The sequence below is a fragment of the Etheostoma cragini genome, chromosome 2 (assembly GCF_013103735.1).
Source record: "Etheostoma cragini isolate CJK2018 chromosome 2, CSU_Ecrag_1.0, whole genome shotgun sequence".
Taxonomy (NCBI): Eukaryota; Metazoa; Chordata; class Actinopteri; order Perciformes; family Percidae; genus Etheostoma; species Etheostoma cragini.
Window position 1 is genome coordinate 23,306,782 of NC_048408.1, and position 18,682 is coordinate 23,325,463.

Genomic DNA, 18,682 nt, shown 5'->3' on the forward strand with positions numbered 1-18,682 from the left:
TATATATATAAATATGACGACTACATATAACGGAAATCGTATTCTTTTTTTATGAGTGCACCTGAAAAATACAATTGATTGAAATGGATGTGGGTGAACAAGTTGTGTGACCCTGGCTGTTGTTTAAATAAACATATTTTAATGTGCTGCCGCGTCTTTCTCTCGCGTTTTATTATGATTGGTGTCTAGCTCAAAAATATTTGTGGTGTTGAAATAACAGTCAGTCATGATCATGTGTCCTGGTTTCCTGACTGCTACCGGTCAACCCCGCCCCTCTGACGCGCAGCTCCTCTGGGTGGCTCTCGTCTTCGTTCGTTGGGTGTAGCAGCACGGCAGGAGGTGGCAACAGCTAAGTTAAGTTCAACTGGTTCCTGTCAGGTTGTTGATTCAAATCACACTGTGAGCAGCATAGGATCTGCTGGACATGGAGGAGACGGGCGGTGCAAGTGCGTACGGGGCTTCGCTCGCCGGAGGAGGCTTCGACTTCTTCACGTTTGTCCGACAACCGCAACCCATCGTGCGGATACTTAGTTGGGTGAGTGGACTGTGAAATCCGGAGCTTAAAGGTCAAAAAGAGATCAAAATCATGTCCAACGTGGTCTGGGAGCAGGTGCGCTTGGCCTGGAGCGCGTAAACTGCCTCTGTACTGCGGTTAAATGATATATTTACATTTGTGTTGGCCAGAACAACAGGCTACTACACAGCGTCTCTGCGGCGCGTCATGTTGCACGCAGCTGGTGTGTGACAGCAGCTTGGCGACAGCACAGGTCAACACTGCTGTTGTCAGAGGACAAGACAGGCCTAAAAATGCCAGACACACTGAGATAGAAGCCAAACACTCACTTTTATAGGATTTGTAATCTGTGATTTGTGTGATCTGTCTGTAACACTAGAGCTGTGCTCACCAGATGATTACATTCATTGTTTTGGGGATTTATTCGGGGGATTTTGAACATAACAGATACATCTTAGACCTCATCCATGAAGTGAAACTAGTACAGAAGTCATTCTGTGGAACAAGGTGCAAACCAAGAAATGGGCATTCATTGTAACTTCTTAAGACTGATTATAAGACATTAGGCTACTTTTTCCTAAAATGGACACAAGACAATCAAATTAATAGGTGTTATCATAAAGAGATTTGAGAGACAAAGTGTATTTGCAGAAAAAGGGGTTGTCAAGTACCAAGGAAGTCTATGGGTAGCTGCTGATCACCTGTTGCTAGGCAAATCTTGTGGGAAAAATTTGGTTTCTTTGGTTAGGAGACTGATCTGGAAAGTCCAAAATGAATCTCAACCAAACAGGTTATACTATCAAATATAATGATGTCTAACCCTGCTGATTTATGATTTATGGAATTTTAAGATTTGGTTATACAGAACTGTCTTTAAACAGCTCCTCGGTGAACTATTAAGACTTGGATCCTCATTTAGAGGGAGTTTTATTGGATGAGTGCTTTCGTCCCCTACGTCTCATGTCTTGTTACAGAGACTAGGTTGATTTTCATTTTACTTGGTTTATGAGGCGTAAACTAGGCTAATTGTCCAGCCTCTAGCTAATGCACATACAGGAGCAGTGTAATAATACTACTACTTCTAATAATTATAACAACTTCTATTTATAAAGTGCCTTTCAAGAAACCCGAGGACACTTAAAAGTGCCCATATTATGAAAACAATCACTTTTTCTGGGATTTTATTTTCTTGTTCCTGGTGCTTCCATACGCATAAAAACTTGGAGAAAAAAAACTCTCCATGCTGTTTTGAGTGAGATACAGGTTTCTGAGTATCCTCCGCCTTCAGGCTCTAGGTGAGCTGTTCAACATCAGCACGGCTTTCTACGTAACTAGCCGAGATGAGGTGGCTAACCATAGCTCATGCTAGTGCTAGCATGCTGGCTTGTTCTCAATGGTAAACACTGCTACAACACCCACTGGTTCACCAGAATCTCCAAAAAAACTACTTACATGTCTCTGTTCTGCAGTGCGCCCTCGTTTAGAAGAAGTCTCCAAGTTATGCTTGCCTTGTACTGACCAAAGTTGGAGAAAGAGTTATCTAGCTGATGTGATCACTACCTAGCTATTGCGCATGTGTATCCCAACAAAGATAGTATAGAAGTGAGATGTCTCACTCTGTAGCTAAAACAGAGTCCCAAACACACAGGGTGAAAACAGGACCTGCAGCAATGTGCGGTACAACAAAAATATGGTGTTTTTTGAAAATGAAACCGTGTAAACCTATTCTTTTACAACCTCAAAATACATTGAAAACCTGAAAAGGAGCATAATATGGACGCTTTAAAGAGTTAGAGGTTGTAGGCTGTGGTAAACAGGTGGTGTTTCAGGAGTTTTTTAATTAGGCCCAGGGATGTAGCATTTTGGATACATGCAGGGAGGGTAAAGTGTAGGTGGGTGAGAGACCCTGGATGCTGTGCCCTTGGTAGCCCCAGCTGCTGAATGTTCATGTGTTTTGGAAACAGTGTGAGATTATGAGTGTGTCACTGGTAAACAAGGGCTGATGGTCAGGTAAGGTGATACCCCCTTCCCGATTAAACCTCGTTTTTATTCTTGGTGATGTGTACCAATGATCTCCCCTGTTGAGACACACACACATACACTTTATTGCAGCTGTGCTAATTTAATCTAAAATTCCCACTGGCTAGATCACAATATATATCTGGTGATTTTAATCTTCCTTCAACAAGCCAGCAAGTAGGACACAATAGAGCATTATTCACTATGTAAGCATGCCTACATGTCCCATAATGCACCACACCTGCTCTTGGAACAAGGAAAGGCTCTGTACTGTGGCTTTTGGTCATTTAAGGTGTTGAACCAGAATGATGAAAACCTGCTGTCCTGCCTGTTAAATATGGCAATGAAAATGTATATTTTTGCCAAATAGTGCACGCCTGGAAGCATTTTAGTTAATGTGTAAACACGAGTCATCAAACGGAGGGCGTCCGTGTTATTTCTGCTGTGTAATGACATCTGACAGAGCAAAGCAACAAGCTCCAAAAAGAACGTACTGTAAGTAGATATGGGCTGCTTGTTACTCAACGCAAACACTTTCCATCTGTCCATGTATGTAGGAACATCAGTCTGCAACACCAGTTACATTCACTTCCCTAATATCTTCAGCTAGTTTTCTGTACTTTGTTTGTCTCAGCCTATCAGCACGATTGCGGCCTATATCTCTCTGCACTGCCCTCTCACCTCGTCGTCCTTCCCACCCGTTAAACAGTCCCTCTCTATCCTCCTCCCAGATCTCATTATGAGAGTTGTTAGTGGAGTTGTAGGCATCTCTGGAGTCACATGGCAGGCAGCTGCACTCAGAAGTAGGTCACATGGATAGGTGGGTAACCAGAGGAGACAGCGACAGACCACGGGATGGTACTTTCCACTTTATAAACACACTGTGATGAGCACCAGAGTATTTCAAGTGTCGGCAATAAGAAGACTGTTTATGAAAACACGTAATGATGTCACTGTCTTATGTAATGATTGCATGTGTTGGCCAGTTTGTTAAAGTAGAAATAGATAAAGGTTCTTTCAAGACTATTATTTGAGTCTGATGAATGTAGTTCTCTTTTCTGTAAAGTTTGCTTTCAGTAGACACGAGCTCGAGCACAAGCTTAACTTTTTTAATCAAGCTTTTTTTGTCACATGATCAAGACTTTTAAGTGTTGCAATTCTCTCGTCAGTGCGTTCAAGAAACAGTAAACTCTAGCTGAATTCACGTTTTCATAAAGGTCACTGAGCTCCTGATTGAGTGCTTTTAGAAGCATTCCCAGATGTTTGTGTTTCTTTGACTGCGCCACCATGAAAGAGATTTCCAAATGGTCACAGTTAGAATGAGTTAGAATTTCCATAAGATGATGATTATTATAAAGTGGATAACTTATTTTTTAGTATGATTTAAGTTCTCTGCTTGTAGATTTCCATACTGGGCTTTCAAACCAACAACCGCCTGAGAGGTAGGAAATCAATCTCAAAACCAGAATGATTGACAGGAATGTAAAGTATGTAACGTGAAGTTGATTAAACTTGAAAAGCCAGTTCAATGTTCCTTTTGAACAAGACACTTTCTTCTTGTGTATTTCCAAATGATTGAAGGCCACCTTCTTCTTTTCTCTGATTCAATGTAGATATTTGCGCTGGTGGTATTTGCTACCATCGCGACAGAGGGATACGTCAACACTCCCCTAAGTGTCGAGGTCAAGTGCATCTTTAACCAGAACGACTCGGCATGTCATTACGCTACTGGCATCGGGGTGATCGCCTTCCTGGCCTGTGTGGCCTTCCTGATGTTGGACGTTTACTTGCCTTTTATGAGCAGCGCACAGGAAAGGAAGTACGCTGTCATGGCAGACCTGGGATTCTCAGGTGAGCAGGATTGTTAAAGGGATTTTATGTGTTTCGTAAGAGCTTAATAGCTGCACCAGTGTTTTCTTTAGGACATTTTTTTTGGGCAGTGGGGGCAGGTCAGGACGATGAGCTGACAGAAGTGACAAGTTGAACAATGGCCAATCAGAACGCTGTGAAGTTTTTGGTTGAGCTTTTTGTTTACTAGTTGACTCGGAAGAAAGCAAACGTTTTGACAATAAACTACATCAACACAACAGTATGTCAAGTTAAACTGGACGGGCCCAGTAGCTGTACTTGTTAAATTATAATGTGAGTGGCAGCCAAGGGGGGGGGGGGGGGGGGGGGGGGGGGGGGGGGGGGGGGGGGGGGGGGGGGGGGGGGGGGGGGGGCATTATGTCGGCAGGATAATTTAAAAGGCAACCGTGACTACATTGTGCGTTCCTATTTCTGATACCGTGGCGGCAGAAATTTTGCCGTGGCAGGACAAAATCAACATAGAGGGAAAACTGCGGATTAATCAATATTTTTAGCCTATAACAACACTGGATCAAATGACTTTGTTTAATGTGAAAGGTGTCGCTTATAGTGATAACCCACAGATAATTATCATTCTACTCTGCAGTTTCCCTTAGCTCGTTGGGTCATTTTTGGGGGTTTACAGCCTACAAATTTTTATGTTTTTTGAATAATTTTGTGAATATTGTGGAGCATTTTACAGCTAAAGATCCAGATATTTCACATAGGAGTTGGTAGAAACCAAAAACAGAGCTATAAGAGAAAATGAATGCTAATCTAATAATATGTAAATGTTTTATTTCTACAGACAGCCTCTGAGTATTGGCGTAATGTGCAACAGACTGCTGGCTGTTTTCCTGACAGAACATAACATGTATTATTTATCATAGCACAAGGTTGAGGGAGCAGCAGATGACATCACAGATTGTGATGAAGTTAAACATTCATCAGCTGTACATGACACTGTTCACAGTCAGCCATTCTTCAAGGAAACAAAGAAGTGGTAGTTTAAAAAGCAGATGGCAATAGGAGAGCCCTTTGTATTCTTTTGACGTTGTTTTTCACAGCAATTTTCGTTTCGTATCAGGGTTTTGAGCTAAGCACTTTTCATATTTTTTCATGCAGTGAGAACAAAACAATCGTGTGTGTGTGTGTGTGTGTGTGTGTGTGTGTGTGTGATGTGCATCTATTGCTCTATATTTTTTAGGGGTGTGGAGCTTCCTGTGGTTTGTGTGTTTCTGCCTGTTGGCCAGTCAGTGGGCTAAAACTCATGATGTCAATGGAATCCCAGAGGACGCTGCACGAGCCGCTGTAGCCTTCTCGTTCTTCTCTATCGCCACTTGGGTGAGCCGGACTATAATTGTTTTTTTTTCATAAAGAAACTGCTCAGATTTTTCTTCTCGTCTCACTCTGGGCAAGAAAGATAAGATAAAAATAAGTATAACCTTTGACATTTGATTGACATTTTGATTTCCTTCTGCAGGGAATCCTTACCTACTTTGCCCTCAGCCGTTTTCGCCGCGGTGTTAATGAAGTTTCCATCCCAACCTACACAGAGGCGCCACCAGATCACCACACCCCCTACCCTCCGACCTACGCCCCCACCTCTTACAACCCCACCCCCTACGCCCCCACCACTTACACAGCCTATCCCGGCAGTGTGCCCGACATGCACCAGCAGCCTCCCTTCACCCCGAACTCCCAGCCGCCAGCAGACGCGGGCTACCAGCCGCCTAGCTACTGAGACAAAGGCAGGTCACATGGACGAAGTGGTGGTGGAGATCATCTGTTGGTACACTGATTGTAGTTACACTGCACAGACCCAGAGCTACATCATATTGATGTGGATTTACACTTGATTTAACGTTCTTTTCCAAGTGTCCGATTTAAGAGCCTGAGCAGTGCAACTGCAAGCAAGAGATGAGGCACGCTGCTATTTACGTCAAATGGTCTGTGGTCAGATTTTAAGACATCACGCTGACTGTAAAGATTAGTGCTGATGATTGGTTAATCTGACCTTAGACATGTGTGCAAAGATGCAACTTTTATACCTCAAATGGGCTGATCAAGAAGGGGGGAGGTAGATAGAATGTACCCAGGAGGTCAAAGGTCACAGAAATGTGTGAAGAATACCTGTGATGTCTCTAATGAGAGTGAAAGAAGCCATCCCCTAATGTGTTCGCCTCCTCTTTCCTTCCTGTTAGAACCTGAGTGTGCATTTGTACATAGATTTCACTGCAAAGCTGCCATTTTTATGGTCGTATGAGCCTGACTTTCTTTTCTTATTTGAACTAGTTTATCTTGAGGACCTTTAAACAGTGTCAGATGTATAAAATTAACAGGTGATTTTGTGGGAGTAGAGCACAGTGGGAAAAGATCACTATGAAGCCAAATGGCCCCCTTTGATTTAGTTTTTTGAAAACAAACGTGGGTTCTGTACTGATTACGCAGTCATGTTTCTTAGCCATATAAGCATAAAAATGTAAAATCACCCATGAAAGAAAGATTTGCAATCTTTGCGCGCCAGTAAGAATGCCCCTGTGTTCGCCGTCCCAATTAGCTATGGTTTTTAAGACTTGAAGCTAAATTTGTCAATGGTGACTTAAGAAACCATGAAATCCCCTCCATTACTTTTACTGTGACCATGGCAGATGCAACAAATTTTCAAAAATGAATTGTTGGTGAAAGTGGGTTACATGTGCGAATCTGTAGAGGCATTTATTGGAAGTTCATAGGTGGTGTTGCCCTTTCAACTTGTAGCTAACATTCAGATAGACAGGAGGGGGGAGCAGGTAGATAACTATGCACTTATTGAACAGGCCTATCCATCCGGCCTGCCCGCACAATGAAGAGTAACTACCAGAAACAAGACTCTCTCTTCAGCCTGCGAACCAGAGTGACCACACACTTCCTTCAAAGTATTTGTGACATTTAGTTTTCTGAACACTGATGTCTTGACCACTGACAGATTAACACCCGAGACTGCAACAATGAGAATCAAACACTTGTCTTTAGAAAGACTGCAATAGTTTACTTTGTTGCTTTGTGCCTGACAGTGCTACGTTTGTCAGTTTAACACCTCAGCTGCCTTATCGGGCTCCAGTTATGGCTGTTGTAGCTAAAGTGACACTCAAAGCTAAGCCCCAGGTCAGATTTTGACAATTGTTGCTCGGGTGTAAACTTACTTGAGATCTGCAAATGGCAAGACCACAAACTGAATGTGGATATATTTATTAAACACAAACGTTTTGTGGTACCATATCGAATACATTTGTAGTATAAAGACATTGCTGATTAAAAATGAAGAAAACAAGTGCATAACTTACTGAAGGCATGCATGCATGCACACATATGCAAAAACACTGCTGTTGACTTGTCATTTATGAAAGAAATTTAATTTTTGGGAAGGAAATGTGCCATGATTCAAGTTATATTTAGGTGTAACAGCTGTGCAACACAACTGTCCTTGCTGCCATGCCTGCTTGATCTTTGCCACTAGGCATTCATTTAAAATCAATCAGCTGACAGTTGTGTCTTTAAATTTAATATCACAAAATATTATTGCAAGACTTACATGTAATATCTAATATGCAATACATATTTTATTTGCAAAGTGAATTAACTTGATATTTTGCAAGAGTGATTTATATTTCTTTAAGGTCTACGCTTTACATGTGAGACTATAATAGGATTTATAAAAACTGGCACAAAATAGTGGTCAGGCTTTGGTTGGCTTGATTGTTTTTCTGTTGTTTCCAAGTATGTTTTTGTCTTTCTGTTAATTTCATGTCACAGTGTCAGAAGCACAAACAATGATTTACTGGAGACCTTTTGTTCATAGAATAAAACCATTCACAGGTTGTTCAGGATATTGTTGCATTCATGTACTGCAGTAATACATATAGTACACTACATGTACTTATACAACCAGTCAGCTCGCTGCACAGCCAAGGCTTCCAGGATTTGAACAGGTTATTTTGGTCCTCAGTAGCATGCTGGGCATTAGATTACATAGCTCATAGTTAAAAACCATGCACAGTAAGTGTTAAAATTGGGGAAAAGGATACCCTGTCATGTTTATTAAAATGTACAATTTGAACTTACATTTTTACTAATTACTACTCCTGTCCTGCCATACATGATGAGACATGAGTCACACCTTCCATTTGTATGTCAGCATAAAATACTGCATTCATACATGACCTATACAACAAAAATAATTTAAAACTTAGATGATGTTTAAAGAAACAGGTATTAACCACAATGTAGTGAATCCTATAACAGTGCGTTATTAGTTGGTTCACTAAATTTCAGGGTTATCAAGTGCTTTGTCATTGTCAAAACATACATAAAATAAAACATACCCACCAATCAGACACCAAATACAAACACTAAAATACCAGGAAAGTCTATCTAACCAATATGTTAGATAATCCCATTTGCCTTCCACTGCTCTTCTCTCGGTCTCATTTGATTCAGGGATTTATATTCAACTTCTGCAACTAGTCTTATTGTGCTCAGAAATGGAGAGAGGAGAAAAGCTTTCTGGGAACAGCGGAGTCCATGAGTTTTCCTGCGAGAACATGTTGTGGAGTTTCTTTCCTGAAGGGAGCATTGTTCTCCTTGTCCACCATCAGACCCCCATAACACTTTCTACACACCGCCTGATACTTGTCAGCTCCACCAATCACTTCCACCTGTGGGACAGAGAAACATGAGAATTTGATAGAAGAAAGGCAGCACCACTGCTTCAGAGCGGAGAAAGGGCCGCATTTTACTTCAGGTCTCATTCACCGGTAAGCAAACGCCATGACTACTGCAATGTATTGAGCTCAGGCTCGTACACAGTAGGGTAGACTAGGTGTAGTGGGGCAAGGAGCTATTTCATTGGTTCTTTCCGAGCTGGCTGCGAGGCAGTGATTGGTGGGAGTTTTTTGTCAGCAGCTACAGAAGAGATCTTTTTCAAAAAAAATTATATAGTTATTTGTCTGACCCAGAAAAGTGTTCTGAAACACTTCATGGTTTATATTGAATACTTTTCTAAGGTTTGCCTCCTCACCTCCTTCTCTGCCCCTATCCTCTTGGTGTAGGCAGCTTCTTTGTAACACTGCATGCAAACAGCATGGAGTTTCACCACGCTCTCCGCCAGAGGGACCAGATTCAGGATGTTTCCAAAAGCCTACAGGAATGCAAAGGACAGCAGAAAAGCAGTCAGTACAATGAAATGGATGGAATTACAATTGCATTAAAAAAAGGACAGAACAACACTGAGCCCATTGTACTGTCCGTCAAAGTGCTGCTTCTGCAGATTGTGAGTCCTTCCTTAAAAATGCACTTGTCTTGGACATTTTCTCGCAACTATACCCACATAGGAGCTCTACCGCCCTGGCAGCATCCACACAGTGTCTGTTTGTCAGCTTGAACTGTGAGCTTTTGCCAGTATTCACATGTGGAAATAAACAACTACTCACCTTTCTCTGGAAGGTTCCATCCAAAGCAGCCACAATAACTGTCTTCCCTAAATTGGCCATCTGTTCACAAAATTCCACTGTGTCTGGAAACTACAATAACAAACAGGAAACACAGATTTAGTTAGTGAGGAATTTGTTTGTTGGTGCAGAGTAAGACATACTGGTCAATAGTCTCTATGGAGGTGAACTTGCTTAGGGCAAATAAAATATACACACACACATATATTTACACACACACACACACACACACACTTACAAACTGTCCTTCATCAATTCCAATGACACAGACTTGTAATGCCAGAGACCGCACATCTTCCAGACAATTGGCTGGCACAGCTTCCATTGTGCTCCTAAAAGATGGAAAGGATAGAGGGGGAAAAAATATTTTCAAAAAGGAAATGTGTATTGCCAAATGTTTAAAATGTATTTTATAAATACTTTGGAAATTATTTCCAAAGTCTTCTTTTGTTGGCTTTCAGGGGTCAGATAGTGAAAACATGATATAACACATCAAAAGGAACTACTACTACTAGTCCTGATTTTGTTCAATTCATAATTAAGTGTCCTTTAAACAGTGTACTCTTTTAGACAAGAAGATAATTAAGGGGGGTTCGTAGGGACTTTGCTTGGTTGCCAGCTCATGTCCCGGTACGGACCAAGTACTGACTGTGGACTGGTAGCTGGAGAGGTGCCAGTACATCTCCCTCACTCTGACATATCTCATAGGTCCTGTCTGTGCATGTGTGTGTGTAATATCAACAGTGTAAACATGTAATTCCCTCCCTGGGGCTCAATAACATGTCTTCTTCTTAAATGCTGTAACATTACTTGTAGATATCATTTCAGCAAATCCACCTCAGCTTCTTCTTTTCATCTCTATTTCACTCTTTGTATGTGCAAAAATATATTATTTAATGTTTACAGTAACAGACACTTTTTTATTTCTTATTGTAAGAAAATTGCAGGTTTACACAAATTTAAAACTACACTAATAAGCAAGGTTGCTTCCTTCATTACCAAATCACCAAACACAAGATGGGTATATTTCTTTTAATCTGAGTAATTTGGCGAATAAAACTAGTATATCAAAACGGGGAACAATTACCTGTCATGTGTGGCCATGCCTTTGTCAGAATAACGTATGTCTTTGGCATATTTGATCACCAAGCAGTTGTACTGAGCTATCTGGAAACGGCGCACTCTTCGCATCAGCTCAGTGCTGCAAATTTGAAATGCAAATCAGTGAAAACGCATCAAGTACATTAAAAATACAATAGTCACTTATGTGGCAGTGCCCCTCTAAGAATGAGACCATGTTCAGGCTTCCTATGTAATGTTGTTTTAGTACAATGTGCAATGTCGGTGTGAAGTGATCCAAAATGTGTTATATAACGTATATAACGTTATAAAGTATACTTCTTAACAACTGTACCCTTTACAACATATGGTTTAGCTATAGCATGGATGTTTAAACGGTTTATATAGATTTGATAGATGGGAGCCGAGTAAACAATGGAGGACATTTGGCGGGATGTTGAAGTCTGAGCGGAATACTGTTTGAACATAACTTTAAACAGTGAATATGAATAACAGCAGCTATCTACACATGCAAAGAGGCGTGCTGTTTTCATGTTTGGGAATAAATAACTCACCTTTTGCCTGAAAACATCGGTCCAAAGATAACCTAAAAATAACAAACAGGGTTAGTCGGGAACGACAAAAGCTGAAAGTCAACTACCGTTCACATAATTCCTTTAAATAGACACAAACTGTTAGCAATACTGTGTCCTGTTTTTTGAGATAGCTTGACTTAGCAAAGCTTCAGGGGTTGAGGGGAGGATATTTAGACATTCACGTTTTTAAGTCAACTTAAACCAGGTACGAACCTGAATTTGTCCCCGTGCTTTCCTCGGTGAATTAGGCAGAACTCTTGGAAAGTCCACACAGTCCATTTTGAATTAAAGGCGCTATGATGTAAATAATTAAGTTAAAATAAAATAAAAGTCACATAAATAACACATATATTACTAATCTCATCCCAGAAGAAAGGCCCTCCTGAAGCAAAACGTTAAATATGGCGCGCTAGTGATGTGGAACTGCTTTAACTAAAACTCAACCAATGGGTGTAGTGTCACGTGACTCTTTGAACCAAACAGCGTCCACAGAGAGGGGACGGCGGCCAGAGACAGACAGAGCCGTTCACTGAAATAGGAAGTTTATATTTACTTGTTTTGCAATAAAACTTGAAAGAAGAAAAAGATAAGGGGAGGGTGTATCAGTCTATGGTCTAAAGTGCAGCGCTTCAACTGTCGCTCGGATGTTTCTGCCAGTGGACTTTCGGCGAGTCAAGTCACTTCGAGAGATAAAATGATGCACTGGACTGAATTTAAGAAAGAAGTAAGAGTTTGACTTTGATTGGTATTCCTCGTTTTCTCTTTGCTAGCGAACTTGTTGCCCCCCCCCCCCCCCCCCCCCCCCCCCCCCCCCCCACACACACACACACACACACGCACTCAATGTAGCACAATGATGGATGTATTAAGTAAACTGCACAACTACTTAAAATGTCTCCATCATTATTTTTCGTCGGATCGTTTTTTATGATCACGAGATTTCCGACCGTACTTGAAGTTTCATTTTTGGGGGAAAGAGAGGAAGAAAATGGACACAGGGGTTTGTGCTGTAGCTTGTTACAGGAAACGGTCAGCTACACAGACACTACTAATTAAATGTGCTTATAATGAGGCGTTTTATGATAAACTTTCATAGTTCCTAGTTTAACAACCAATACATACATTAGCATTAAAAAAAGAGTGACGACGCCCTCACTAAAGCATAGGAGGGCGCTGTTCACCATGTTAACAGTAGCTCGTGGTGGCTGTTTTCTCGGCTTTCATGGCTGCCCAGCTGACAGCAGTCTCTCCGTGTGACAGGAGCTCGAGAGGCAGTATTCACCCACCCGGTGGTCGCACAGGATGTCTGCGGACGACGTGATCAAGGCTCACGTGAAGGCTTTAAAGGAAGGTAGGTATGTTTTGAAGCTAATTCGTAACAATGCACAGAAATCCGGTTGAGGCAAGCAGCGTTAGAGGAACACAGGTGTTTCGCCAATTTGTGTATTCCCGTGGAAATCTGTTTCCCTGTTGAAGATTTGCAGCCGGACGCAGAGTTTAAAAACATATGATTAACTAGACAATACAGCCTGACAAAATATATTTTACACGTTTTTTTGTTTTTTTGTTGTTGTTGTTGTTTGTTTTAACCAAACGTTGAGGTTAAATAGAGAATACAAGTAATGGTGACTTGCCCCCTTAAATGTCATCTCGCAGTCCCCCTAAACACTATAATAATAAAAAACTAATACACTTTTTATTTTTATTTTTTAAAACTACTTTTTAGTGCTTCAAGTAAGAGTTTGTGAACTTGTCTGTTAGTGAAAGAGGGCAAACAGTTAATGGTTCAAAGGGCTTGTAAATGGTTTAAAATCCTTTTTTATTTATTTATTGTTTACACCTCGTTATCATTTCACTTGATTCTGCTATTCCATAAAGGGACTGTCATATGTTGAATATTTTGCATTTATCCTCTCTTATTATAATAATAATAATAATAATAAAGGTGGGGGTAATGCTTTTGCGAGGCACTGCATCCTTGTCACATTCTCATTAGGGGCAGAACCACATATATACAGTGGCCCTTTGATTGCCTTTTATTAGAGAATTGCCAGCAGGGAGATGACAGGAAGTTAGAGGAGAGAGGAATGACGCAACAAAGGTCCCCAGCTGGGATTTGCATCTGGGATGTTGCCGTTCATTGTCAGTGCCTTAACCTCCTGCGCTCCCCTTGAGAAACTGTTAATGGATAAACTAAACTAAACTAAACAGGAACGACTATTTTTTGTCTAAACTTGTGAAAAAGAAACCACTATGCAATAACTAAAATCCAATATTGATCAAAATGATTTGCAACATTGTCCACAATACACCCAGACATATTAAAGGGTTAGCTTTGACGGTAGACACATTTATATTGTCTTGCTGTATATCCTCACATTGTTTACCCTTGAGAGTCCACAACTGTCATGCTTTGATACCGTGTGTGTCTAGGTACGGAGCGCGCCCGTGGCCTGGCTCAAACGTTGCTCAATGTCCCATATGGGGAGGGAGATGGAGAGAAACTGGATGTCTACATACCCAGCACCAACTCATTGGGTACGACATGTGTTTGCTATGACACCAACACCAACACCACCCCATTGGCATGCTTCAAATATGCAGAAGCATTGGGAAGGCGTGGGGATTAACAGGCCTGATTCTCTCTGTTTCAGACGTCCCCCTTGTGATTTACATACATGGAGGCTACTGGCAGTTTCTCAGGTACGGCGTTATGTTCTCTTCTGCATCACGGGGCAGATTTTTTTTTTTTTTTTGTCAGGTTTTTTCACGTTGATGCTTTGTGCTCATACAGCAAGGAGGAGTCAGGATTCATGGCTGTTCCGCTCGTTGATAAAGGCGTAGTGGTGGTTGCCGTCGGATATGACATCGCCCCCAAAGGTAGAGTCTTTTCATTTCTGACAAGGATGTTTCTCCTCTTGGTGAAAAATAAATCCTTTTTTTGAAGATGAACTGTGAGTCTAAGCCCTCTGCCTGTGCCCCTTTCAGGCAACATGGACTTGATGGTGTCTCAAGTACGCAGGAGTGTTGTGTCTGTTGTTCAGCAGTATTCTCACATCAGGTAGGCCTACCCATGTTTGCTGAACCCAGCTTAAAGTGAATTCATCTTATTTCCTTACTTTTAAAATGCCATTTATTTAAACATTGCCTCTGACCATGCTCTTCTCTTATCGAAAAGAGCTAAAATGTCACCATCACAAATCCACTGTGTCTCTGTTTTTTTTTTTTTTTTTTTTATGAACTCCTACTAATTTCTCCATAAGTGGTCTGTACCTGTGTGGCCACTCTGCTGGGGCTCACCTGGCTGCAATGGTCCTGTCCACTGACTGGTCGGAGTACAGCATCACTCCTCAGATCAAAGGTAAAGGCCATCTGGGTGAAACAAGAAATGCTGCATAGCTGACATACCTATTGCGTTTTAATTGTTTCTTTAATTGTCTTACAGGTGCTTTTCTTGTCAGTGGCATATATGACCTTCTGCCCATCCTGTCCACCTATGTCAACGAGCCCTTGAAGATGACCGAGTACGTTCCCTACTGCGGTACACGTAACTGCACCTTAAGTGCAATTACATGCACTGGGGTGACCTGATTGTTACCCACTTTTTTACAGTAATCAGACATCAGAAACAGATGTGTAGACATAGAACCCATGCAGCAACGTTGATCTGTTCTGTGCAGAATTAATTTGCATTATCATGGGAAAAGCTAAAAAAAAAAGGGATCAGGTTATTATACCCATTTTTTTGACATTTGGTATTTCTTACAAAAACTGCTCTGACATGTATAATCTTTTCAGGATATTACATTTTTAATTCACATGACAGCTTGACACATTTAACTGCTTTAATATCTTAAAGATTTCTACATCTAAAAAGTAACCAGATAAGGTCAAGTAACCCTGCAATAATGCATTTTTTTATGTGTGTGCACGTAGAACTGGGATTGGGGCATTGTGTGTGAGAATGTGATTGTCTCTTTGTGGAGGAGAAGTGTGCCTGTAAAAGTCCTTGTGTGTGTCAGCAATTGTCCTCTGCTGGCCTCTCGTGCCAGTCAGTATTTGACTCCTCTGTCCCCCGGGTGTCTCCTGTTGGCAGGGAGGTGGCGGTGAGGAACAGCCCCAGCAAGCTGATCCCTCAGCTCAAACTCTCCTTCCCCAGCTGCCACGTCGTTGTGGCCGTCGCTGAGAACGACTCGCCGGAATTTCGCAAGCAGTCGGAAGAATACTACAAAGTCAGTGCTACTGACAGAGCATGAACACTATTTGTGGAGTTTTCTTGTAAACATTCTGCCGCATTACTTTACAGTTTCTTTGTGTGTTACTGCCGGAAACTGTCAACCAGCGCAATAGCCTGAAACAAGTGCCACGAATGTGAATCGTGAGCTTACAACAAAATGGGAACCCTCCTAAAAGAATTGGGCTGTACCACAGCTAGTGGCCAAGAACTCCTTTGAGTACCTTTTAAAGATATCATTGACATTCCACTTCCGGGGTTGCTCCTTTGCCGACTGAAATTCAGACGGATTTGACTCCTTTAGGCCAGATATCCGTTGTCTTGGGCTTCCTTTGTGTTGGCGTTTTAAACTATGTCTGATTGATGAGGACCAGGGTTCCCTGCTCCTCAGATCTCTGCAGGGTAAATCCAGACCGCTAGCTAGACATTTTTCCAACCTAAGTTTTCTGTTGACCTTTTTCTAAAACAACTTTTGAATGTACACACGTTCCACCAAAACAAGTTCCTTCCCATTTTTTCCTTTGGCGCCCAAGTTGATTGTGATTGGTTTAAAGAAATGCCAATAAACCAGAGCACGTTTTCTCACATCCCAGAAGGCTGTGTGGACTAGCCAGACCCAGGTCTGGCAACGGGAGACTAGGTTTGAGATAAAAAAAATGTAATCAATTCATTTAGATGTTTTCTTTTTATATAATAGTTTAGTTTATAAAATCTGAAAAATGCCCATCACATGTTCTTTTAGCCCAAGGTGACGTCATTCAAATATTTTGTCAAAAACCCAAGTTTTCTATTAATTGATCTTGCTGTGACCTCTCGTCTGTTAGTGTTTTGTTAAAATACATAAATGCATCATTTTTTAAATGGTTATGTAATGTACTGTGTATATATATATATATAATATTTCCTTACATCTTTCTTCTGGCTTTAAAGACTTTGAAGGCGTCAGGACTCGATGTGACCATGGAGGACGTGGCGAACACAGACCACTTCAGTATCATTGAGCAACTGGTAGATGGCGAGTATCACCTAACAAAGGTACACAAAACCAAACGACAACAAATGATGTTGAATGTTAATGCTCTTTTTCCAGAATGTACTCTTAAATGTAATTTTTTTTCTTCAAAAGCTGTATGATATTAATGTACAATATGAAGGTAAAGCCCATAACTGTGTTTGATGATAGCAATAGTAGGCCTAAACCTGCTGAAACTGTTGATTTCCAGAATATTATCCTGGAAATTTTCTACAAAATCAGCATACATTTATTGACTGTAGTGCATTTTCCCTTTTGTTTTTAGAGTGGTTTTATGGTCATGGTAGGCACTAATATAAAAAAAATTGTGTTTTTCATAATTTCTTCCTTTGTAGCTTCTCTTAAAGGCAATGGGGAAGACCTGAGGCGTCAGCCTTTGATCCATAATCTAATGTCAACATACCTCTGTAGCAACATACACTTCTGAACAGAGTCCCCACAATATGCATTATTTCAGGTTTGTACAATAGTGAATGTACAATTTCTATCATGTCGATTGTTCAGCAATCAGGTGGCATGGATTGTGTTGTTTACTGTCCGACTGTTTACTGTATCATTACTTATAGCTGTTTGTTTACTGTAGATACTACTGTCAGAAAAACATTTTATGAAAACATTATGTACCTAAAACTGAATCATATCAAGGAAGCTGATTGTACTGCTGTTAAACCTGCTCATATTCAGGTTAAACCTATTATCTAACAAGCATAGTGTACAATGTTATCATCAGGAAACACAGTTCCACCGACACACTAAAAGTTGTTGAGCTGATGGTTAGTTTTGGCGTTTCTCCAGTGTTTTGTAAAAGGCTGGGTCTGTCTGTTTGGTGTTTTTTGTTCTTGTTACAATCTGGTCCACAACTTAAAGTCCTTGGGAAGGACAAGAATAGGAGCTCATTTCAAGTGTACTAATATATCGTACAAAGTGAATGTAGCTTTTGATTGTAACCTTCGCAAGGCTGATATCCAATCTAAGTAAAATTGGGTAAAAGAAACGTAATGAACACATTTGGATTGTTGCACTGATCCTAATATAGTAGAATAATGATAATTGAAAACACATATTTTTAAAGAACAAATGGGACTAAATTGAACGGATTCACATTGTTACTGAGTTCATTTAGGCATCTTAAATAATTGTTTGCATTACGGTTAACACACAAATGTTCTGTATTAATAAGTACTGTAGATTATAAAAGAGATTCATCAAAATAAATGTTCATATTTGCGAATTCTTGTAATGAAAGTTGTTTGTGTTTGTGTGCAACTTACTAGATAGGATTTTCTGTACTTTGTTTGTCCTAGCTTTTTTTCAACTAGTGGCGTGTTATAGTGCTATAAAATAAGATGCAGGATTGTATTCTGTTAAATGTATGCATCACTTCCACACCTGGCATAGTTGTTTTTATTAATTGACAGTTTAATTTTTCCACTAAAGTACATTATTCAGTCAAAGCAGGTCCTGTATTATTTGCCTTTGGGCCCTGTCTCAAAATCTAGTTTTAATACCTTTTTATTTTTGTTGATGTGCTCAGATCCACATTCTTAACTATTAATTTTTGTCCACGCCATTTAGATGAGTGTAATAAAGATCCCTGATTTCTGTTATTTGGCACTTATTTCAGAAATTGAGCCCTCCTCGTTAACAGGTTAGGCCTATATTAAATATAGACGAAGTAGATACCTAATGGGCTTGTCAAGGCCCAATAGGCTAACCCTTCTAATAAATGTTAATCCGGCCATGACCAGAAAGCTTGTTTTCTGACGTCTAAATTTTTTTCATTTTGTGAACTTGTAGTCAATAATAAATTTGTATTAGTTATAAGGAGAGGTTGAATATATTTTGGTTAGCAATAGTTACGTTTTTGACTGTGGGGAGTTGAACTTTCAT

At 40.6% G+C, this 18,682-nt stretch overlaps 3 protein-coding genes across 3 annotated transcripts; 2 read left to right on the forward strand and 1 right to left on the reverse strand.

Moving 5' to 3' along the window:
• Positions 1–285: 285 nt before the first annotated feature.
• syngr2b (synaptogyrin 2b) lies at positions 286–8,240 on the forward strand. Its single transcript, XM_034859998.1, has 4 exons — positions 286–535; positions 4,147–4,384; positions 5,589–5,725; positions 5,865–8,240. The coding sequence occupies exons 1-4, from the start codon at positions 425–427 to the stop codon at positions 6,123–6,125; spliced, it is 747 nt and encodes a 248-aa protein (XP_034715889.1). The 5' UTR covers positions 286–424; the 3' UTR covers positions 6,126–8,240.
• Positions 8,241–8,445: 205 nt separating this feature from the next.
• Positions 8,446–11,981, reverse strand: tk1 (thymidine kinase 1, soluble). Its single transcript, XM_034860010.1, has 7 exons — positions 11,739–11,981; positions 11,505–11,536; positions 10,958–11,071; positions 10,109–10,202; positions 9,853–9,942; positions 9,441–9,560; positions 8,446–9,078 (listed from the first exon to the last, which is right to left on the reverse strand). Exons 1-7 carry the CDS (start codon positions 11,802–11,804, stop codon positions 8,899–8,901), a joined length of 696 nt encoding a protein of 231 aa, XP_034715901.1. The 5' UTR covers positions 11,805–11,981; the 3' UTR covers positions 8,446–8,898.
• A 34-nt stretch (positions 11,982–12,015) lies between these two features.
• afmid (arylformamidase) lies at positions 12,016–18,032 on the forward strand. Its single transcript, XM_034859985.1, has 11 exons — positions 12,016–12,249; positions 12,786–12,876; positions 13,959–14,063; positions 14,180–14,228; positions 14,320–14,405; positions 14,514–14,586; positions 14,789–14,886; positions 14,971–15,049; positions 15,622–15,757; positions 16,690–16,794; positions 17,128–18,032. Exons 1-11 carry the CDS (start codon positions 12,220–12,222, stop codon positions 17,155–17,157), a joined length of 882 nt encoding a protein of 293 aa, XP_034715876.1. The 5' UTR covers positions 12,016–12,219; the 3' UTR covers positions 17,158–18,032.
• Positions 18,033–18,682: the final 650 nt, after the last annotated feature.

Bases quoted from the DNA above. Each gene is read 5' to 3' on its own strand.
- afmid (XM_034859985.1), top strand. From the start codon at position 12,220: ATGATGCACTGGACTGAATTTAAGAAAGAA. The intron at 14,587-14,788 runs GTAGGCCTACCC...TTTCTCCATAAG, and splicing joins CAGCAGTATTCTCACATCAG to TGGTCTGTACCTGTGTGGCC. The intron at 16,795-17,127 runs GTACACAAAACC...CTTCCTTTGTAG, and splicing joins GCGAGTATCACCTAACAAAG to CTTCTCTTAAAGGCAATGGG.
- tk1 (XM_034860010.1), bottom strand. From the start codon at position 11,804: ATGGACTGTGTGGACTTTCCAAGAGTTCTGCCTAATTCACCGAGGAAA. The intron at 11,072-11,504 runs GTGAGTTATTTA...TCAAATTTGCAG, and splicing joins CCGATGTTTTCAGGCAAAAG to CACTGAGCTGATGCGAAGAG. The intron at 9,943-10,108 runs GTAAGTGTGTGT...TTGTTATTGTAG, and splicing joins GAATTGATGAAGGACAGTTT to TTTCCAGACACAGTGGAATT.
- syngr2b (XM_034859998.1), top strand. From the start codon at position 425: ATGGAGGAGACGGGCGGTGCAAGTGCGTACGGGGCTTCGCTCGCCGGA. The intron at 4,385-5,588 runs GTGAGCAGGATT...TATATTTTTTAG, and splicing joins GGCAGACCTGGGATTCTCAG to GGGTGTGGAGCTTCCTGTGG. The intron at 5,726-5,864 runs GTGAGCCGGACT...TTCCTTCTGCAG, and splicing joins TCTTCTCTATCGCCACTTGG to GGAATCCTTACCTACTTTGC.